The following is a 17,477-nucleotide window of genomic DNA, read 5'->3' as shown; positions in this document are numbered from 1 at the left end:
AAAGACACTGCTGTCTCCTGTCTCTTCTTTGCCCATTAGTGGGTCTGTTTGTGGAGATCCCAACCCAGCAAAGCACTACTGGAAGGCAGATCAGTAATCCCAAAGAAATCAGTGGGATATGAGGCCCAAGCATGTGTGCATGTGCTTTGCTGGATAAAGGCAGTAACACACTCTCTGAGCACAGAAATTGTAAATATCTCTGCAAGAGCCAGTTTCTTGATTCAAAACCAGTTTAGACTGTAGCTGGGCTGAGAAATCCAACAGTCAGGTTTTACTGCAAGAGAGCATGGAAGCCAGTAGATATACTGCTTTACACTTAGCCTTGGTCACCTGCCTTTTCTTATTCATATTTAAATTTTATCAGTTTATGCTAGTTAGAAATGTGTCTACTTAAATCTTTGCACGGCCTTCTTAAAGCTCTGCAGTGATTAAAATTTACACCATGTTTGGAGCCATGCATAAAACTTCAAGTGCAGCCAGACAGGAACAGTTTTTTTTTTAAAGTTACAGGTGAGATGCAGCCAATATGGACTTAGGGACTTCTCTCAGTATTGTCAGACCACATGCCTTTTGGGGGTTTTCTTTCTTCACGTTTTTAATTTTTCTTCACAGTCTTGAAGATAAGAACCTTATTTCTATGAGAAATAGGTTCAAAGCATACCAACAAAAAACCCCACTAAAGTTATAATAATGGGCACTTGGATTCTTATGTAGTCATTTGACTGCAATATCTACAAGAAAGGAAAAAAAAGTGCAAGGCATTTCAGGATGTCCTACGGAATCATGAAGGGTGACCAATACCCGTTGTTTGTATTTCAGGATTACTCTAAAGTTTCATGTTTTGTTGCTTTTATTATTTGATTATCCAACTGAAATCTAAGACTTTTTACCTCTGACAGTGCTCCTTTTACTTCATCCTTTGGTTACAGAGCTGTAGTGACAACTCATCACTACAGGTAGATATTTGCATTGAAAGGCTGAGAATGTCCAACTGTTGAGTTGCAGCCCACTGATGACTGCCAGATGTTTCATTGCAGCTGGGGCTTGATCTGCTGTGGCATTAAGTTCATTGCCTCACAGTGCCCCAAAAGTAAACCAGTTTGTTTGAGCAGTTGATTTGTTTGAAGGCCTAATGTCACATATGAGAACAGAATGACACAGCTTTGAATGCCAGAGCATAGCTCAATGTATTGATCAATTGATCAGCATAGATCAGTTGTTCATCTAGTCCAGTCTTCCATAGGACACAGGGCAGACAACATCACTTACCTCTGTACTTTTGAAATGACAACTTCTGCTGTTGAAGTGGACTGTTCTTTACTCTTTCCAGAACAGCTGACCGCTGGAGCTTCAGTGAGAAATATGTTGCATCATGGCTGTTGCAAATCACAGAATCTGTTTCTGCAAATGCTGAAATATACCTTATTGGAAAATAATATAGTCACACCTCATTTACAAACAAAGCAAGACTTGTCTTTCATAAAACAAAGTTGATGTCTTTTCAGTGATGTACCTGAATACTAGATACTAAGAAGATAAGTATTAATCCTTCTAAAAACTTGTCTGTGAAGCAGAAGTGCTGGGACAATTTCTCAGCAACTGCAAAATGAATGCAAGTCAATTTATTTTAGTGTTCCTGAGTAACTTTACACCAGCAGAGGTGTGGCCATACCAGTGTCTTTTACAGCACCACTCTAATGAAGCACAATGCTCTCTGAGCTCCCAGAACGGTGTCAAGGAATACCTACTGCCCACAGCCCACCTGAAGCCTGTTGCATGCTCTGGTCCTATGTTGTGATTCAATTTGACACTAATTTGTGTTTGCAGGTGTGAAAGCTGTGGTGCTGTTTTCCACTCTGAGTGCAAAGTGAAGGCTGTGCCGTGCCCCAGGTGTGTGCGTAAGGAATTGCAGAAGAAGCAGAAATCCTTCTGGAGGCAACTGAATATGGACGAGAACTTTGAAGAGTCTTACAACATGTTTGAATTGTCATATCAGAACACATGAGGTCCTTAAGGCAGTGGCCAGCCTGAAGAGAATCCCTCTCCCAGCTGCCAGCTCGAGCAAATTCTCTGCTTAGACAGGCAGAAATTGTTTTGAAAAATATTACCTGACCTTCTTCAGCTGTGAAATAAGAGCTGCCAAAGTGGCCATAAAGCCTTGTTGGCTTTGAAATACCAGTGGCTAAACTGCATTGAAGTCCAGCCTTTGGCTCTCATACAAAATGTGGTTTACAAGAAATGCTTTAGGTCTAGCTAATTAAGTACCCAACTTTCTTTTCCACCTCTGGAGAACACTTTATCTCAAGGCAGAAAATATTGGCTGCCATGACTGCATTTTTTTTTGTTGTTCATTTAGAGTTGATGAATAATCTACTTATTTATGTGTATTATTTATTTATTAGTAGTCTTGGCAGGGGTTCTGGTGAGGTGTTTCACAGAACCCAGTAGAGCAGGAATTATTTTAAATCCACTGTCTCCTTCTGATAAGGACATGTGGTTTAATTTCCTGATGTTTTCAGAGAACTATCTTAATGGATCTCCCTTAAACCTTATTTGGGGTGCTTGCAAGCATAAGACACAGAATAATTCCTTCAGTTATGTTTATATATTTATAACCACCCCAGTGAACTACTCCATATTCAGATAACCATGGGACTTGCTACTCTTTTTGTTCAGGCTGGAAATATCAGTTAAGCTCTGTCACTGAAGTCCTTTGAGATTGGTGCTGGTTACTCTTGATTCATGGGAGGCTATGTCCTTGTCTGTAGTAACATGATGTTGGTTCTCCTTCCAGTCTGAAACTTTAGGGCATTTTAAGTGTTCACATTGGTTTTCTTTTTATTTCCTGAAGTTTATTTCAAAGGTTTTTCTAATCTGAACCTGTTAAACTGATAGTCAGAGAAGTGGTCTTGCCTATTTTAGTTAGCCAATACCTCCAAAATGGTGAAACACTACTTTGCTGTTTTCATAAGCAGCTTGTGTCCTGCATTCTCTCTGAGCTCTGAGGCATTTATAGTTCTGTAATGATTTCCATGGTGGACAGTGAAGTTCCTCAAGGTATGATTCTGCTTCACACACCTGGAACACAGGGAAGTATAAAACACAGTGAATTATTTTCTAAAGGGGAGTACCTGATGGATTTAACTGGGGAGGTGTGTGTCATTACTGGCAGTATGTTTAATTCATGGCAAGTTCACTTCCAATGAGCAGTTAGATTGTCTTCCCTCCATTTCATTCCTGACTCTTTTCCACACCCTGCAGTGATATGTGTATTACATACCTGTGAAAGCATTCATATAAATATATATATATACACACACACAATCTATATATAGAAAGTAAATATGGTTTCAGGAGAATAATGCCAGTTGCATGTGTTTTTTCCCCCTCCTCTCATATAGGTTTGTGAAAATATGGAATACTGGTTTTTGCTTTCTATATAATCTACTGACTGTTGTATTCAAGGCAGAAGGCAGTTCTGACTGTTGAAGCATCTTACTAATTGCTGAAGTATTTTAAATGAAAGAACAGGGTACATCATGCTTACATTAAAAGGTAAAATGCTACAGTGAGTTGCCTTGTACTGGAATATAAGTGGTTACCTTTTCCAGCCTCCAGTCAAAGAAAAGGGTAGCTTTCTCAAATTTGAGTGCAACTACTATATATATCTACAGAAGCATGTTTATATCTCTATACATTAGACAACCAGTGCCTTTCTTTTGCAGAAATCCTTCTTTCACTGGGATTCTTTAGAAGGAAGTGAGGGTTTGTCCATGTTCTTGGCAAAGTGCTATAGGGATTCCCATACTTGATAAACCTGGTGAATCATGCACCTTTGTCACTAAAATTAATACTTCCCATACACAATGGTGTCTCTGTCTCAGCTCACTGTTCCTCATGTGAAATGAGTTGCTTTTGGCTATCACCCTTAAAGGTGTAATGTTCCTTGCAAATCCATTCCCATGCAAAGAATTCCCTGTGTGTTCAGAAATGCAAACACTGGGGAAGTATTGTGGAATTAGTCAGGCAAACAGGAACTGCCCTGGTACTGGCTGAATAAACAGAACGCTCCCCTGTTTTTCAGCTTGTGTCACTACAATTACTGCTGTGGCAAAGCCAGTAGCTCTGAAACTGTCAGCATCTGGCAGGTACTATTCTGAATTATCTGTAGACATAATGTTAGGTCATTAAAGAAAAAATGGTGGTGTTTTTCATATCATCATGCTCTGGTATTTATAATACCTCACAGTGCTTGTTCATGTCCAACTCAGTTTGGAGAAGGCTGCTTGAGTGCACTGTCAAAAACCATTTGGAGTCAAGGAATCAAGGTTCAGGCATTGCAAAATATTAGTTACTTTGACAGATGTCCTATCTCCAAAGTACCAGTGATGTGGGTGGTTAGGTATTGGAATTGAATGCTGGAGTAACAACATAGCATGGGAGTTGCTCTGGGTTTGCACATGTACTACAGAACAGTTTCTTTGCTAACAGAGATTTAGAGGATACAAAAAGTCTGATGTTGGCAAAACTGCTGAAATTAGTCATGGGTCTGAAACCACTGCCCTTCCAAATGACACAGAGCAAGAGCATGTTATGATATTCTGTCAGTGCTCAGAGCTGTATGTTAAAGGATACTGTACAAGACAGATCATGCTGTTTGCTTTAAAATCCAGTGTTGTTGTAAACCAGCTTGTTCCTAAAATGAATGGACATTCATTTCTACTTTGGAAAAGTGACTCAGCTTCACAGTAGCTCTAGGAGCAGGCTGTAATGTGGAAGATTATGTCCTCTCAGGGATGCCTAGCTCCTATCCAAAACCAGTTATTCCTTATGAATAGGTAAGATAAAGTATTCTGTCACCAATTTTTGTAAGCATAATGAAAGGCTTAATGCTGCCCTCAGTCGATTTTCTTGCAGGAGCCATCTGCAAGCAGGAGCCTCAGCCTGGGGTTCTGCAGGTGGTTTGGGTGTCAGACAGCACTGTACCCTTGCCTGGTTGTCCCTGCTGTACTGCCAGTGCTCTGTGCTGGTCCCCACTGCTACTGTCTGCCCATTCTGCAGCCCACAGCCTGCACCTGGCTGTGCTCTGCAGACTTTGGGATGAGCATCAGCTGGTAAAGTTCCTGGGGGCTTTGCAGATTGCATGACTCTGCCCACACCCTCCCCCCACCCCAGGTGGAATTATGCATTAATACTTCAGACCTGTCCTACCCACACACAAAATAAATTTGAATTATGCCATTTCATTGTGAATCAAGAATAAAATGTGCTGTTTGTCTCCTTCAAAGAGAAGATGCTTTCATAGCTGACTGAGAAGGAATTGATCTGTAATCCAGTTACTGCTTTTGCTTTGTACAGGGCTTGTCATCAGTGTAAAAATAGGATGCTTAACTGCAGTGGACCATAGCTTCACTCTCTACAGGTACTTACAGTTAGTCTGATATTATTTTAATCTAGGGCACTATCAAGGTTCTTATTCAAGTCTCTTTTCCTCTTTACCCTAACCATCTACCTTCCCTTTAATGGGAAGATGGGCCTATTTAGGGGGTGCAAACTGCAGCTCTTTTTGTATTATCAATCTATAAAAAGAGAAATCTGTATTTCTTGTATAGGAATCCTCCTTTTGCTTTTCTTGGTTTTTGCCTGTCTTATGTGGTGGAAAATGATTGGCTCATGATGTGACAAAATATCCTGGCTGGCACATACCAATATGAGCTCACTGCTGGGATCCATAGGAATTGGTAGGTATGAGGGAAAGGTTCTCTTTTGAGAGGAACTTCAGTTTTTTGCAGTACTGCACAGGCTCTGGTGGCTCTATTAGGAGTGAATCATCAGGGTATCTCTAGAGCTTCTCTTGTCAAGGCTTCTCTTATTATTAGGATTAGGTGTGTGTATTACAATAGATTGATAATAATGTCCTGAATGATTTTTTTAAAAGAGCAGGGGATGTCTGTTTACAATGAAATGGGGAAGCTGTCCAGTTGAATTTTGCTTTTTCCCTGTAGCAACAGAAGCCCCTGAGTTTCTGAAGTTTCCCAAAGGTCACTGCCTGGACTGCAGCTGACTGTTGATCTGTATAAAAAAAACTAATTGAATAATCATCATAATCTTCTAATTGGTTTTTTCTGCCACTGAGTTGTAAGCCAGTCTCCCCTCTCTCTCCACGGTCTCTGTCCCTCTCCTTACTCACAGTACGGAGCCTGTAGCCAGGCTTGGAGCTTCACAGGTCATTGTATTGCTTTTGAACCAGTTGAGTCCAGTCATTCTCTCCTTTGTAATTTGCCTTCCAATTTTCCCTTCCCAGTAGGAGTGCCTTACAGTAGAGTATATTAGTGTCTCTCTTCCTGTTTTGGATTTCCTGATTGCATCTGCTGTTTTAACTTGTAGACTTAAACTGAAATGCTCCTATGGCTGGGCCTGCTCTTTGGCAGGAGCAGCTGAGTAAATCAGTTTGCTTGTTCTGTCCTCGTGAAGTTGGCTCTACAGGCTTCATATACCAGCTCTGAAGACACCAAGCTGCGTGGGAACTCCTCACTTTTGCTTCTTTTGGTGCCTTAAATTTTGAGAAGTGAATGATTTTTTTTTAGAAATGCTCTGCCATGATGCAATGTGTTTGGCATTGGAGCTTCAAACCCTTGCTCGTGACAGTTTCCATCGTGCTAGGAATGGTAACCATGATATTTGTTTACTGTCTATGCTTTGTGAGGGCATTCTGAGAGAGGATAGCATGGAGATGGTATTGGTTCTTATTAAGTGTGGTTTTGAGATTTGCTGGGCTGCCTAGCCTGAGATGCAGTTGTTCAAGACCTGCAGAAGCCGTGCATATATAATAATGTCAGGTACAGAGAATGAAAACAGGGTCAGGTCACATGCAGTTTTGCTCCTCCTGGAACCCCTGGCCAGTCCACACAACACAGCCAAGGACTCCCACACCAAGCCCCCTGCTGGCTTGCACAGCTGGGTCCAGTGCAAGCCAGTGAATCCCCTTAGCAGCAGCAGTGCTGCATTGTTACAGTGTGCAATGCAGTGTTACTGCATTTTAGCAGTACAGTGAGGAGACAGCCTGGATAATAATGTGCAAAATCCTTCTTTACTTGAAAACCCTGGCGTGGCCCTGATGGCTGGAGTCATATGTTAAAATGCCAATTTCACCCAAATTCCTTAGGGTGACCATTAATCCAAATTGCAAACATGCCACTTGTGGTCAGCATCAGAGATACCTAGGTCTGGAGGGCTATCAGCTGTCTAGGACCAAAGTGTATCAGAGTTTGTGCACAGGTGTCAGCAGCTCAATTGTTTATTTATTCCTGTCTAATCTAATCCACATGTTAAACCATTATGAATCCTTGAATACACAGCATTATTTTGGTGGAAAAAGAATTTGTTTCAGTTTTACTTATGCACTTGTTTCCCAAGTTGAGTTTGCTTCAAGTAAGCTGTACTTTCAGTTTTGATTTTTAATTAATACCTGTGATACCAAGTTACCTTACATGAGTCCCTGCTATACTTGAGGTAAGCAAAAGTAAATTCATCGGCAAAATGTGTGTTTCATAGGTATTGAGTGATAAAGGCAGCTTCCAAACCAACTTTAGTTCAGTCAAGGCAGTTGAAAGCCAGGTGTGAGCAGCAGAGCCCAGTGGCTGATGTGGTCCCTGGCAGCCTGGGCTTTCCTTCCTGCAGCTCACCTGCACCATTACAGTGAATTTTAGCATTGCTGGCAGTGCACCCTGAGTTTTTGGAATACCCTTATGTGTGTGTGCTACTGTGTTAACTTATTTGCAACATTGTTATGTGTGTTTCATTGTTTGCATTGTTGGTTTGGTTTTTTTTACTTTTGACGAGGATATTTTTTTAAATTATCTGCAACTACTGGGCAATAGTCTTAATTTATTATTGATGTGTAATGATGTTATAATTTAAATCCACTGAGTTGAATTGTTTGTTGACACTTGAGCAAGGTTTATTTGGGTTATTGGAACACAGAGCACCAGTCCCTCCTGTGTAAAGGCAACTCTCAATAAACACTAAGAAAACGTTATTTGTCCTTTTTAATTTTCCTTCTGGTGGTCACTGTACCATGGGTAGGGCAAGCTCTGAAAGAGTGATAGCCTTCTTAAAAATGCTTCTCTGCTGGTTAAACTCTTCTGAAACTAAGAAAATATGATACTTACTGTTCCCAGATCTCAGCCAGGAGAGCCTCTGGAAGTACTACGTTGGTGTCTGCATCAGGCTCTGGGGGTTTGGATTCCCAGTTAAATCTAGTGGTTTTGGAAAGCCACAAATTCCTAGATTTTTAATGGTGCTGACCCCTGCCACAAGCTCCCAGGGGAGCTTACTGTGGCTTTGAGGCACCCTTGGAAACAGAGCTCCTGAAGGCTCCCAGCAGGCAGCTGCTGACAGTGTGGCTGCCACATGTCCTCTGCCAGAAGGGTCAGAGCTCAGGGCCTTGAACTCTAAGTAAGGGAGGCATCTCCCAGGTGGGCTGAGGGGACCACTGAGGGGCTGGAAGGGCAGGATTTTGCCCATGTTAGGAGGGTTCTCACATCCTATAGATGTAGGAGCAGGCAGGACTCTTGTTCTTCTTGGTTGCTTCTTCCAGTGCACCAGCTAAGGAGTTTCTGCAGCTCCTTGAATCTGGATTTGATGACTAAAGATTGCAGCACAGAGCTGTGGTGGAGCTCATGGGCCTAAAACCCCTGCCTGAGACTCCCCAGAACATTCCACCCCCAGCCCTATGCTCTGGCAGCTTTCAAAGAGAAGGATATATCCCCTGCTTCACTGTCTTCCTGCCCCTCCTCAGACAAACCAGAAGTCCATCAGGAATGTCAATCCTCTCTCCTGCAGGAACCTTTGGACTTCATCCTTGTGATGAAATCGCTACAAGCAATGAGTTAATGTTTGACCAGGACCACACAAGCTGCACAAGGAAACCAAGTGTGCAAGACCTTCTCTTCCTCCTTATTTGCTTTACAAGATGAGCAAATTCTGTTGTGACATCTCCTTCCCCTTTCACTGCCACCTCCCCTCCTCACTTCACCCTGGAAGAGGTGCTGTGAAACAGCATCCACCCAGAGCAGGGACTCTGTGGAGCCCTGGGAAGAGCATGCCAATCCAAGCTCTAGCTCTTCTTTTAAAGTTGGGATAATTCATTTTAAAGGAGCTACCCTTGTAGCTCTCAGACCAAAATTAAGAATCTTTGGGTTAATATGTGAAGTTGACTGGTTTCCTGAAAGAATGGAGCTAGCAACTCCTCCTTTCCTTAGGGACTGAGGGGGCCCTTCTGGCTGTCAGCCTTACTGTACCTTTTCAGTGAAAGCACGCTGAGGGCAAACGAAAATATTCTGGGAGTGTGTGTACATAGCCCTGGACTGTCTTGTTAAAAGAGTTCTTGTTTAACTAAATACTCTCCAAAATAGTGGTCCCATTTAAAGGCCTGAGTATTACCACTATGAGAAGGTGGTGAAAAGCATCTCAGATAATCAAGTGTCACAGTTAAAACCAGACAAAAGTCTCCAAGGCAAGCAGGAGTAAATTCCATCCATTTTAAGCATAGACAAATATAAAACTTGGCATTGAAGCTGCAAACATGCTTTAAAAAACTCAGTCCATTGTTTATAGTAAGTGACTTTCAATTTTCTATAATTTAGTTTCAAGGCATTAGCATTCATTTATATATTAAAAACGAAGATGTGAGGCTCATCTGGAAAGCAAGACAAGTCAGATGAGAGCTTGTGTTAAAGGACTGAACTTTCCTTTACTTGACAATTCTCAGGTGTTTATCATGATGCATTTAGAGGTAAATAAGAAGGAATTATTATTAAATTTAGGTAGTGTTTAAAAATAAGAAAGTGCAAATTACTGAATCAGTGTAAGAAAGTAATAGATGTATTCAGCATGCATGGAGCAGTTCAGTCCAAAGTGCTTTCCTAGCATTAAAGATTATAAATTAATTTCATTTCTGGCTGACACTGCAGGCAAATACCTGAAGTGCAGCAACAAAGTTATGAAACACAAGGAGTGTGCAGTTTTGGTCAGGCTATTAGAGAGCATCCAAGAGGAGGGCAGCAAAGGTGGTGAAGGGCTTTGAGGGGAGCTTAGGTTGTTTGGTCTGTTCAGTCTGGACAAGAGGACACTGAAGGGACACCTCACTGCAGTTACAACTTCTTGTGAGGGGGAGAGGAGAGGCAGGCACTGACCTCTGTGGTGCCAGCAACAGGACCAGAGGAAATGGCCTAAAATTGTGTCAGGAGAAATTTAGGTTGGGTAGTAGGGAAAGGGTGCTTGGGCACTGGAATGGGCTCCCCAGGGAAGTGGTCCCAGCACGAAGCCTGGCAGAGCTCAGGAAGCATTTGGACAATGCTCTCAGGCCCAGGGTGTGACTCCTGGGGATGGTGCTGTGCAGGGCCAGGAGTTCAACTCCTGAGTTCTTGGGGGTCCCTTCCAACTCAGCTTATTCTGTGATTCTGTGTCTCTCCCTCAGTTTGTAGCTTCCCCTGCAATGATTTCTGAGAGCAGGGGTACAAAAGCCCATGAAAGCAAGGCTAGGGTGGAAAACAGATGCCAGCACCATCCAGTCATCAGACGTTGTCACACAGTGGCTTGTGACATTGGTGGATACTTTCTTGTGTACATATTGCAAAATGTCCTGTTCTGCCTTGGACTCTGCACTTCTGAAGGACACTTGTTTTGGATTTGACAGACAGCAAGTTTGATCCTTTAAGCAGATCCAAGACCTGCTGGCTCCAATGAAAACTGCAGTTTGTCAAAGAACCAGAGCTGGGCTCTCAGTATTTAAAGACAGGAGCTGTAGCAGTGTATAAAATTGGCAGGTTCCTTGTGAAATACAAGTGCATCTAGCACAGAGTTAACCCTGGGTGATAACAGGTAAAAGAGGGCAAAAGCATAATAAAATACAGGTCTCTACTGTAGGTATTTACACAGTATCAACATTGTTAGCTGCACTTAGAGATTTATGTCAAGTGTTAACTGCACTGTCATAAAACAATAAAGCACTTCTGTGAAGGGCTTAGGGCAAAGGGAAGTCTCACTATATAAGGCCCTCCTCCTGCATCTGTGGTAATCCATGGGAATGTTTCCATAGTTGTCAGCAGGAGCTGTGTGGAGGCCTGCTAGGGGAGGGCAAGCAGAAGCACATTTCCAATGCTTAGAGCAGGTCACAGTGGTTTTGTCTCGGGGAGGATGTTGCCACCACCAAATGCTAGGAGCTAACACAGCTTGTAAATCCACCTTGCAATAAGTGAAGAGATTGGGGTTCCTCCTGGCAGCAGGGATGTCCTTTGGTTTTTCATAGAAATGCTGAACCATAAAATCTGAGAGATTACAATAAGAGAACTGCTGTGCTCCATGTGGCCATGGGGTGAAAAGGGCAAGAGTCCAGTGTCCCAGGGTCTCTACACAGTGTACCCTGGACTCTGCACACCTCCAGCTCTAGGCTGTTGCAACTCTGCTACTCACACTGGGCTCACAGTAGGCTTCCCCTCAGCGTTTTGGCTGCAGGACCAGACTTCTCATCTGAGTTTAGTGTTTATATGTAGTGGACCAAACTGAAACGCCAGTCCCAATCAGTCAGAGCACCAGGGAGTTTAGATCCAGGCACGGTGCCTGCCTGTCCATGGGTCTGTAGCTCCAGTTTGTCCTCCCTGCTTGTTGTGTCTGCCCTTCATGAGGTTATGGCAAGATTGCTTCTCCAAGCCATGCTGATACATGGGACTTACTAGAAAAGTATTGCTCTTCCACTAGAGATGGTTCCTATGGAGTTGTTCCCTGTTTAGATGCCACTGTGTATGACAGTGTTTTTCTTGCTTCTTTGCAGATGCAGGAAGTAATTCTTCTTAATCAAAGAAGAAGTCTCCCCAGCCACAGCAGGCCCACAGCTGTCCTGAGAGGGATAGGAGAATTACCTGCTTCCTGACCCTGCTGTGGACAATGCTTCTCAAAGGTCAGATAGCTTCAAATAAGAGAACATCTTTGCCCAGAAGATATTTCAGAGCCCTTCATAAACTTGAGTATTGCTGCCAGCCTTACTTTCTCTGTCAGGAACCACAGTGCTCCACACCTGCTGGTCTTCACTGTTCTCTGAGGGAGCTGATAGGAGCTGTTTGGAAAACAGATGGGTAGGTGTTGAGCACTTCAGCATCTGACCCCCTGTCTCTCAACTGTCTGAATTAATTTTGAGCCAATGCAACTGGATGAGCCTTACAAATGTCTTTCTCAAAAGCATTGGTCGTGCCATTTCCTGTCTCATATTTTATCCTAAAAGCTAATGAATAGAGCTGAAATCTGTCCCTCACTTGTCAGCCACATCAGCTTTAAAACTCCAGGCCAAATTTCATACTGGGACAGCTTTCAGAGTCCATGTGCTCATTCCTGCCATATTTCAGTGTGAGATGGAGTTAGTCCCTCCTGAGTCCTGGGTGGTGTCACAGTGGCAATAAGCAGCTTCAGTCCCGTGGCACCTATTGTCCCTTTCATTCCCCTGCTCCCAACAGCACCACAGGCTCCTGCTCCACAGGACCAGCACCTACCCCAGCACAGTGCTGTAGGACACCCTGCCCATGCATCCCACTGTCCTGGGGCAAAATACAGATATGTTAAGCTCAGTTTAGAAAGAGGTGAGCAGTCTCCCACGTGTACCTAGGGCAGAGTGCCCCAGCACCAGCATCTTGGCTCCGAGTGTGACCTTTTCTCATGAATATCTCAGTGGTGGTGTCCTCATCACATGAGTTCTCCAGCCTCTGGCAGGGTGAGACCGCCTGGGGGACTGTGACGACCCTTTCAGATTGTGCATCTCCACGCGGTACAACTTCTCGCCTTACACTTCCACGTAGGAATGCGGGGGGAGCCCTTGGAGCGAGGTGCCGGGATGGGCACGGACGTGCCCGGGGCAGAGCGCGTTTCTCGCTCCTCACGCTTCTCTCTTTCCCTTGAGCCGCCTCAGCGGTTGGAAAGGACCCGTGTCCCGTGTCCCGTGTCCTGTGTCCCGTGTCCCTTGTCCCGTGTCCCGTGTCCCGTGTCCCGTGTTGCAGCCACCCCCCCGCGGCCCCCGCTCCTTCCCCGGCCGCAGCATTGTCGCCGCCAATTAGTGCATTGTTAGGGCACACAATGGCGCTGTGGCCGCTGGAATGGGCCGCTTTTGTGCGTCTCCAGTCGGCTGTAGGGGCAGTCAAGATTCATTTAGGGCCTTACACAACATGGACAGAAAATACTATCAGAAAAGCAAAAGGGGGGAAGAAAAAGGGAGAGGTAGTGAGGAGGGGCGGGGGGAGCCGGCTATTCAGGGGTTAGCCCAGCCGCATGAAAGGCCCAAGAAGCAGTGCCACATTGAAGACGCCCCTTGGAACACAAAAGGAGCCGGGGCTTAATAGTAATTAGTGGGCAAACTGCAAAGCGCACCGTGGCTCTGCAGTGAATTGTTCCTGCGCTTACTGCCACAGCTGCCCCTTCCCCCTTCCCTCCGGTCCGCCTGCGAGGGGGGCAGCCCGGCGCTGGGAACTGGCAGCTCTCCTTCACCCACCGGCTCGGGGGAGGCCTCGCCGAGCTCTTCTTTGTGGCAGGGAAATTGGATTTCGTTCTCCAAAGCTCGGAGCCGGTTCCAGGAGGTACTTTGCAGCCGGGGCAGGGGGATGGTTTGGGAGTCAGCGCCGTGCCCGTGTCAAGGACCTTTCCACAGCCCCGTCCCTCCCTGCAGCCCGCCACGGCACACCTGGAGGCTCGGCTGTTTGTCCCTCCTTCCCCAGCAGAGACCTGCAGGCCACTGCTCTTGTTTTGCTTCTGTAGTTTCTCCCCTTTGTTCATAAAACAAAGGGAAAGGCCTGATAACACCTCAGTCGGCTTAGCAGAGGTGAGGAATACGCTCAGGCTGAAGACCAAACCTTGCCCATCCTTTGAAAAGTCTGCACAGTGCAAACAGCACTCGCCTCCACCTCTCTCCCCTCAGACCTCTCAAACCTATGCCAGCTCTCAGTCACACTGAGGCCTTCATCAGTACATACAGAAGTTCCTAAAGAACATTTTGGCCCAGCACACCTTGGGATTGTCTTAGGCAGCTGCATTAGGGTGCAGCTGAATATGTTTATTCCCTACTTCCTTAGAGATCAGGCTGCTGCTGTTAGCAGTCTCAGCTCATCTCCTGAACTTCTTGTACTAGGTTTAGTCAGGAGCCTATGTGTCCAACACAGTTAGCTGTGTCTTGGGAACATTAAAAGAGCCACAAGGCAGGTTTGACCCTACATAAATAAATGTGGTTAAGTATTGAGGAGAAATTCAGCGCATCTTAGCCCCCATGGAAAGTACACAGAGGCACAAAATTAAGAATCATTCCTTTTACGTTGTCACGGAATCTAAATACAATCTATGGAAGAAACATGTGGGATCTGATGGTTGGCTCTTCTTAGCTAATGGATGAGTGTTTCAGCTGTCCTTGAATACAGGGCTGCTGGAACAGGTGCTCATCTCAAGCACAAGTTACACACAGTCCCACAAGTTTAAACTGGGCTCTTGCAGATTAAGCTCAGTGTGGTTAGACCAGACACCAACTGATCCAATTTAGTAGTCTCAGCTGGAAATGTTTCCAAACTGCAGTGTGTGAGATACACACAGTTCTGGACCACCATCTCAGTGCTGGTGGAGATTGAAAATGTCTCCCTGTTTCCTCTGGTAGTTACAACACTCTCCTATCTCCCAGATATCCAGGTAAGCCTAGGAAACACAGATGCTGCTCCAGTACCAGTTTTTTCCATGACCTGGAAGTCACAGCCACTCTGTGTGTCTACACAAAACAGGTTTGATTGTATTAGAACAGTGAAAATAAGATTTACAACCAAGACTTTTTGTCTGTCTGCAATCCCATCAAGGGTTTCATATGAGGCTGTGGGCAGCACAGCGGGCATCAAGGGCTCAGCTGGTGTTGCTGGGATGGCTCCTGCAGTTCAAACACAATCAGGGAGCTCACTGTCTCACAGATAGAGCTGGGTGAGGGCACTGTCTCACAACACAGAACGTGTCTGTCTCTCACCAGCCACAGTACATCCTCCCTCTGCTAATTAGCAACATCCTTGGCAAAGTCTCAGCTGAAAGGATTACACTGTCTTCTCACCTTGCTCTATCCCTTCCTCCCTGAAAGAGGGATGTTTGCTCCTGTCAGGGTGCAGCTGGCTGGCCCAGGTAAGGAATCTGCCTTGTTTCCCTCCAGACTGCTCATCCACCAGAAGATGGATTTCGTCTTCAGGGCTGTAAGCCTGGCCCTGACTGAAGGGAGGTGCAGCCTTGCCTCCCTGCAGCAGAGAGCAGAGCTTCTCAGTCTCCTGTGCTAGTGGAACAGAGAGGGGAACAGCATCAAGGAGAATTACCTTTCCTTTCTTGTGTTTTTTGTGTTCCCTGTCTGCTTAACCCAAGAGCAGTTTGAACTGCAGGCACAGTCAGCACCTGGCACAGGTGGAAGCTTGCACTGGAATTTCTGTGAGTGCACCCAGTAGAATGCTGTCTGCCTCGTGATGGTGTAATGGTTGGGGGTCTGGCACTGCCAGCCTGAAGGAGACATGGAGAAGGGCTCAGCTTCTCCTTTGTCACAAACAGTGGGACAGTTCCTTCACCAGCACATCCAGCATGAATTCTCCTGCAGTCAGACAGACTTTTCTGAGCCAAAAGCTGAACCTACTTCAGTGTTTTCATGCCATAAGGAAGATGCTGACCTACATGAGCCCCATCTTTGCAGCAATTCTGCTGCCTTTTGTGTCAGCTTGTTGTTTTTACAAATCAGTTTGATTGTATCAGTTTGGTAAAAAAAAAAAAAGCCATGTAAGATGACTACACAACCTTGTCATCAATATTTTTGGCAACTCTCTGCTAGCACTTGTGGAATATTTTGGAGCACTTTCTTGCATCACCAGGTCATACCCAAGCTGGATAACATAACTGCATGTTCAGTGTTGCTGTACATGGCAGTGAGGTGCAGGATTCAGAGAATAGATTCTTTCTTTTGCCCAGCAAATTTCCTGGATTGCTTCAATTCTGTTAACATTAGTCCCTGCCCTTATGGCCACAGAGAGCTGGGAAATCAACCCCTAAGCCTTGAGCTGGAAAAAGACCATTCTGGCTCCTGCTGCAGACTCTGCTCCCTGTTTCCATTCCACTACAGCACATAAATGTCACTTGCATGTGTTAATCCTTCACATCTGACTAATACCTGAATGGAAGGTTGCTAGCAACATCCTTTCCACAATCACTTTGACCTGTGTATTACACTGTGCCATGAATGACTTGCAGAAGGAAGTAATCAAAATGTGTGTAGTTCGAGCTAGTGCTAATTGCCTTCTCATCTGTTTCTGGCTCTTTTTATTGTGTCCAATAAATGTTGATTGTGCAGGGATTTAAATCTGTATTTCAACAGTTTCATTCACGTGGTGTGAATGACATGACTCACTAAATCTTAGTTCTAATATTCTCTAGCACTTCAAGGATGTCAAAAGCAGATAGGGAAAATCTGAAGTGCCTGATCTTAGCAAGAATGCCCAAAAGGTCAGGTAGAAGACATTGTTTCAGGAGGTCTCTGGCTTTGATACTTTCTGGCTCAGAGAAACACAAAGTGTATGTGAATGTTCTCCTTCTAGGGTAATGTACATAAGTACACATACAGGATAAAGCTTTCAAATGCAGAATTTTTGATTGCTTCTGATCTTAAGTGAGCAATATGGAATGTTGTAAAGGAGTCCAGTTTCTGGAAATAACAATCCCTTAAGGTTGCCTCAAGAGAGTCCAGACTCACTGCATCTGGAAGGTCTTGATCACAGCATCCTGAGTTGTTAGTGAAGAAATGCAGTCAAACTGGCTTACATGTTTGACATCTATTTTAAATAAACTCTGTACTTTCAGGAAAAGACAGACTGAACTCGAACTATTCTGAACACAGACTGAAGTTGCTTTTAACAGCAACAGTTGTTATCATATGTTTTGCACCAATTCATAGAATTTTAAGGCCAGGAGAGACCACCCATAACTGCAGATGCTCATACTGAGAGCAGTTCACTGATTAACTTTCTCTGAAAATCAGGCAGGACCTAAGAGACAAATTCTCACCAGGCAGATTCCTGCCTGAAGTCTGCCCAGCTGGCCAGCAAGATCCATCTCTCCAGGATTTCCATGTCCCTCAGTCCAGGTCCTCCCCCATCCTTTGCTCCTAAGGCTTTCCTGAGCAGGGGGCTTCTAGGAATTCTCCATGTTTTGAAAGGAAGCCTTCTAGCTTTTCCTGATGCTGCAGGATTGCTCAGAAGTATGGGCAGCTTGTCCTGTTTGGAACAAACTGGTGTGTTTTACATTTGCTTTTTAATGTTGGAATTTCCCCCAAAACAGAAATCATAAGTTATAGCCAGCTTCAGTCTAGGCTGCCTGACTGTTCTCCAGAGGACTGGCCATTACAAACTTGCATCCTAACTCTGAAATACTTGCCACAAATTTTTCAG

At 44.6% G+C, this 17,477-nt stretch overlaps 1 protein-coding gene across 8 annotated transcripts in view; it reads left to right on the top strand.

Moving 5' to 3' along the window:
• PLEKHM3 (pleckstrin homology domain containing M3) overlaps positions 1 to 17,477 on the top strand; it is a 92,862-nt gene that overhangs the window by 69,770 nt on the left and 5,615 nt on the right. For 5 of the 8 annotated variants that reach the window (XM_030241689.2, XM_030241690.2, XM_030241691.2 and 2 more), the window contains one exon: positions 1,828 to 8,038. The exons of 1 other annotated variant lie outside the window; for it this stretch is intronic. In XM_030241689.2, the coding sequence (XP_030097549.1) occupies positions 1,828 to 2,005 (178 nt within the window). In that variant the 3' untranslated portion in view covers positions 2,006 to 8,038. Of the gene's footprint in view, positions 1 to 1,827; positions 8,039 to 11,833; positions 12,135 to 17,477 lie in introns of those variants that run through there. 2 more of the 8 variants (XR_003946355.2, XR_007777963.1) reach the window with 2 other exon arrangements.

The sequence above is a fragment of the Serinus canaria genome, chromosome 7, assembly GCF_022539315.1.
Source record: "Serinus canaria isolate serCan28SL12 chromosome 7, serCan2020, whole genome shotgun sequence".
NCBI classification, from domain to species: Eukaryota; Metazoa; Chordata; class Aves; order Passeriformes; family Fringillidae; genus Serinus; species Serinus canaria.
This window is presented reverse-complemented; position numbering and strand designations above follow the sequence as displayed.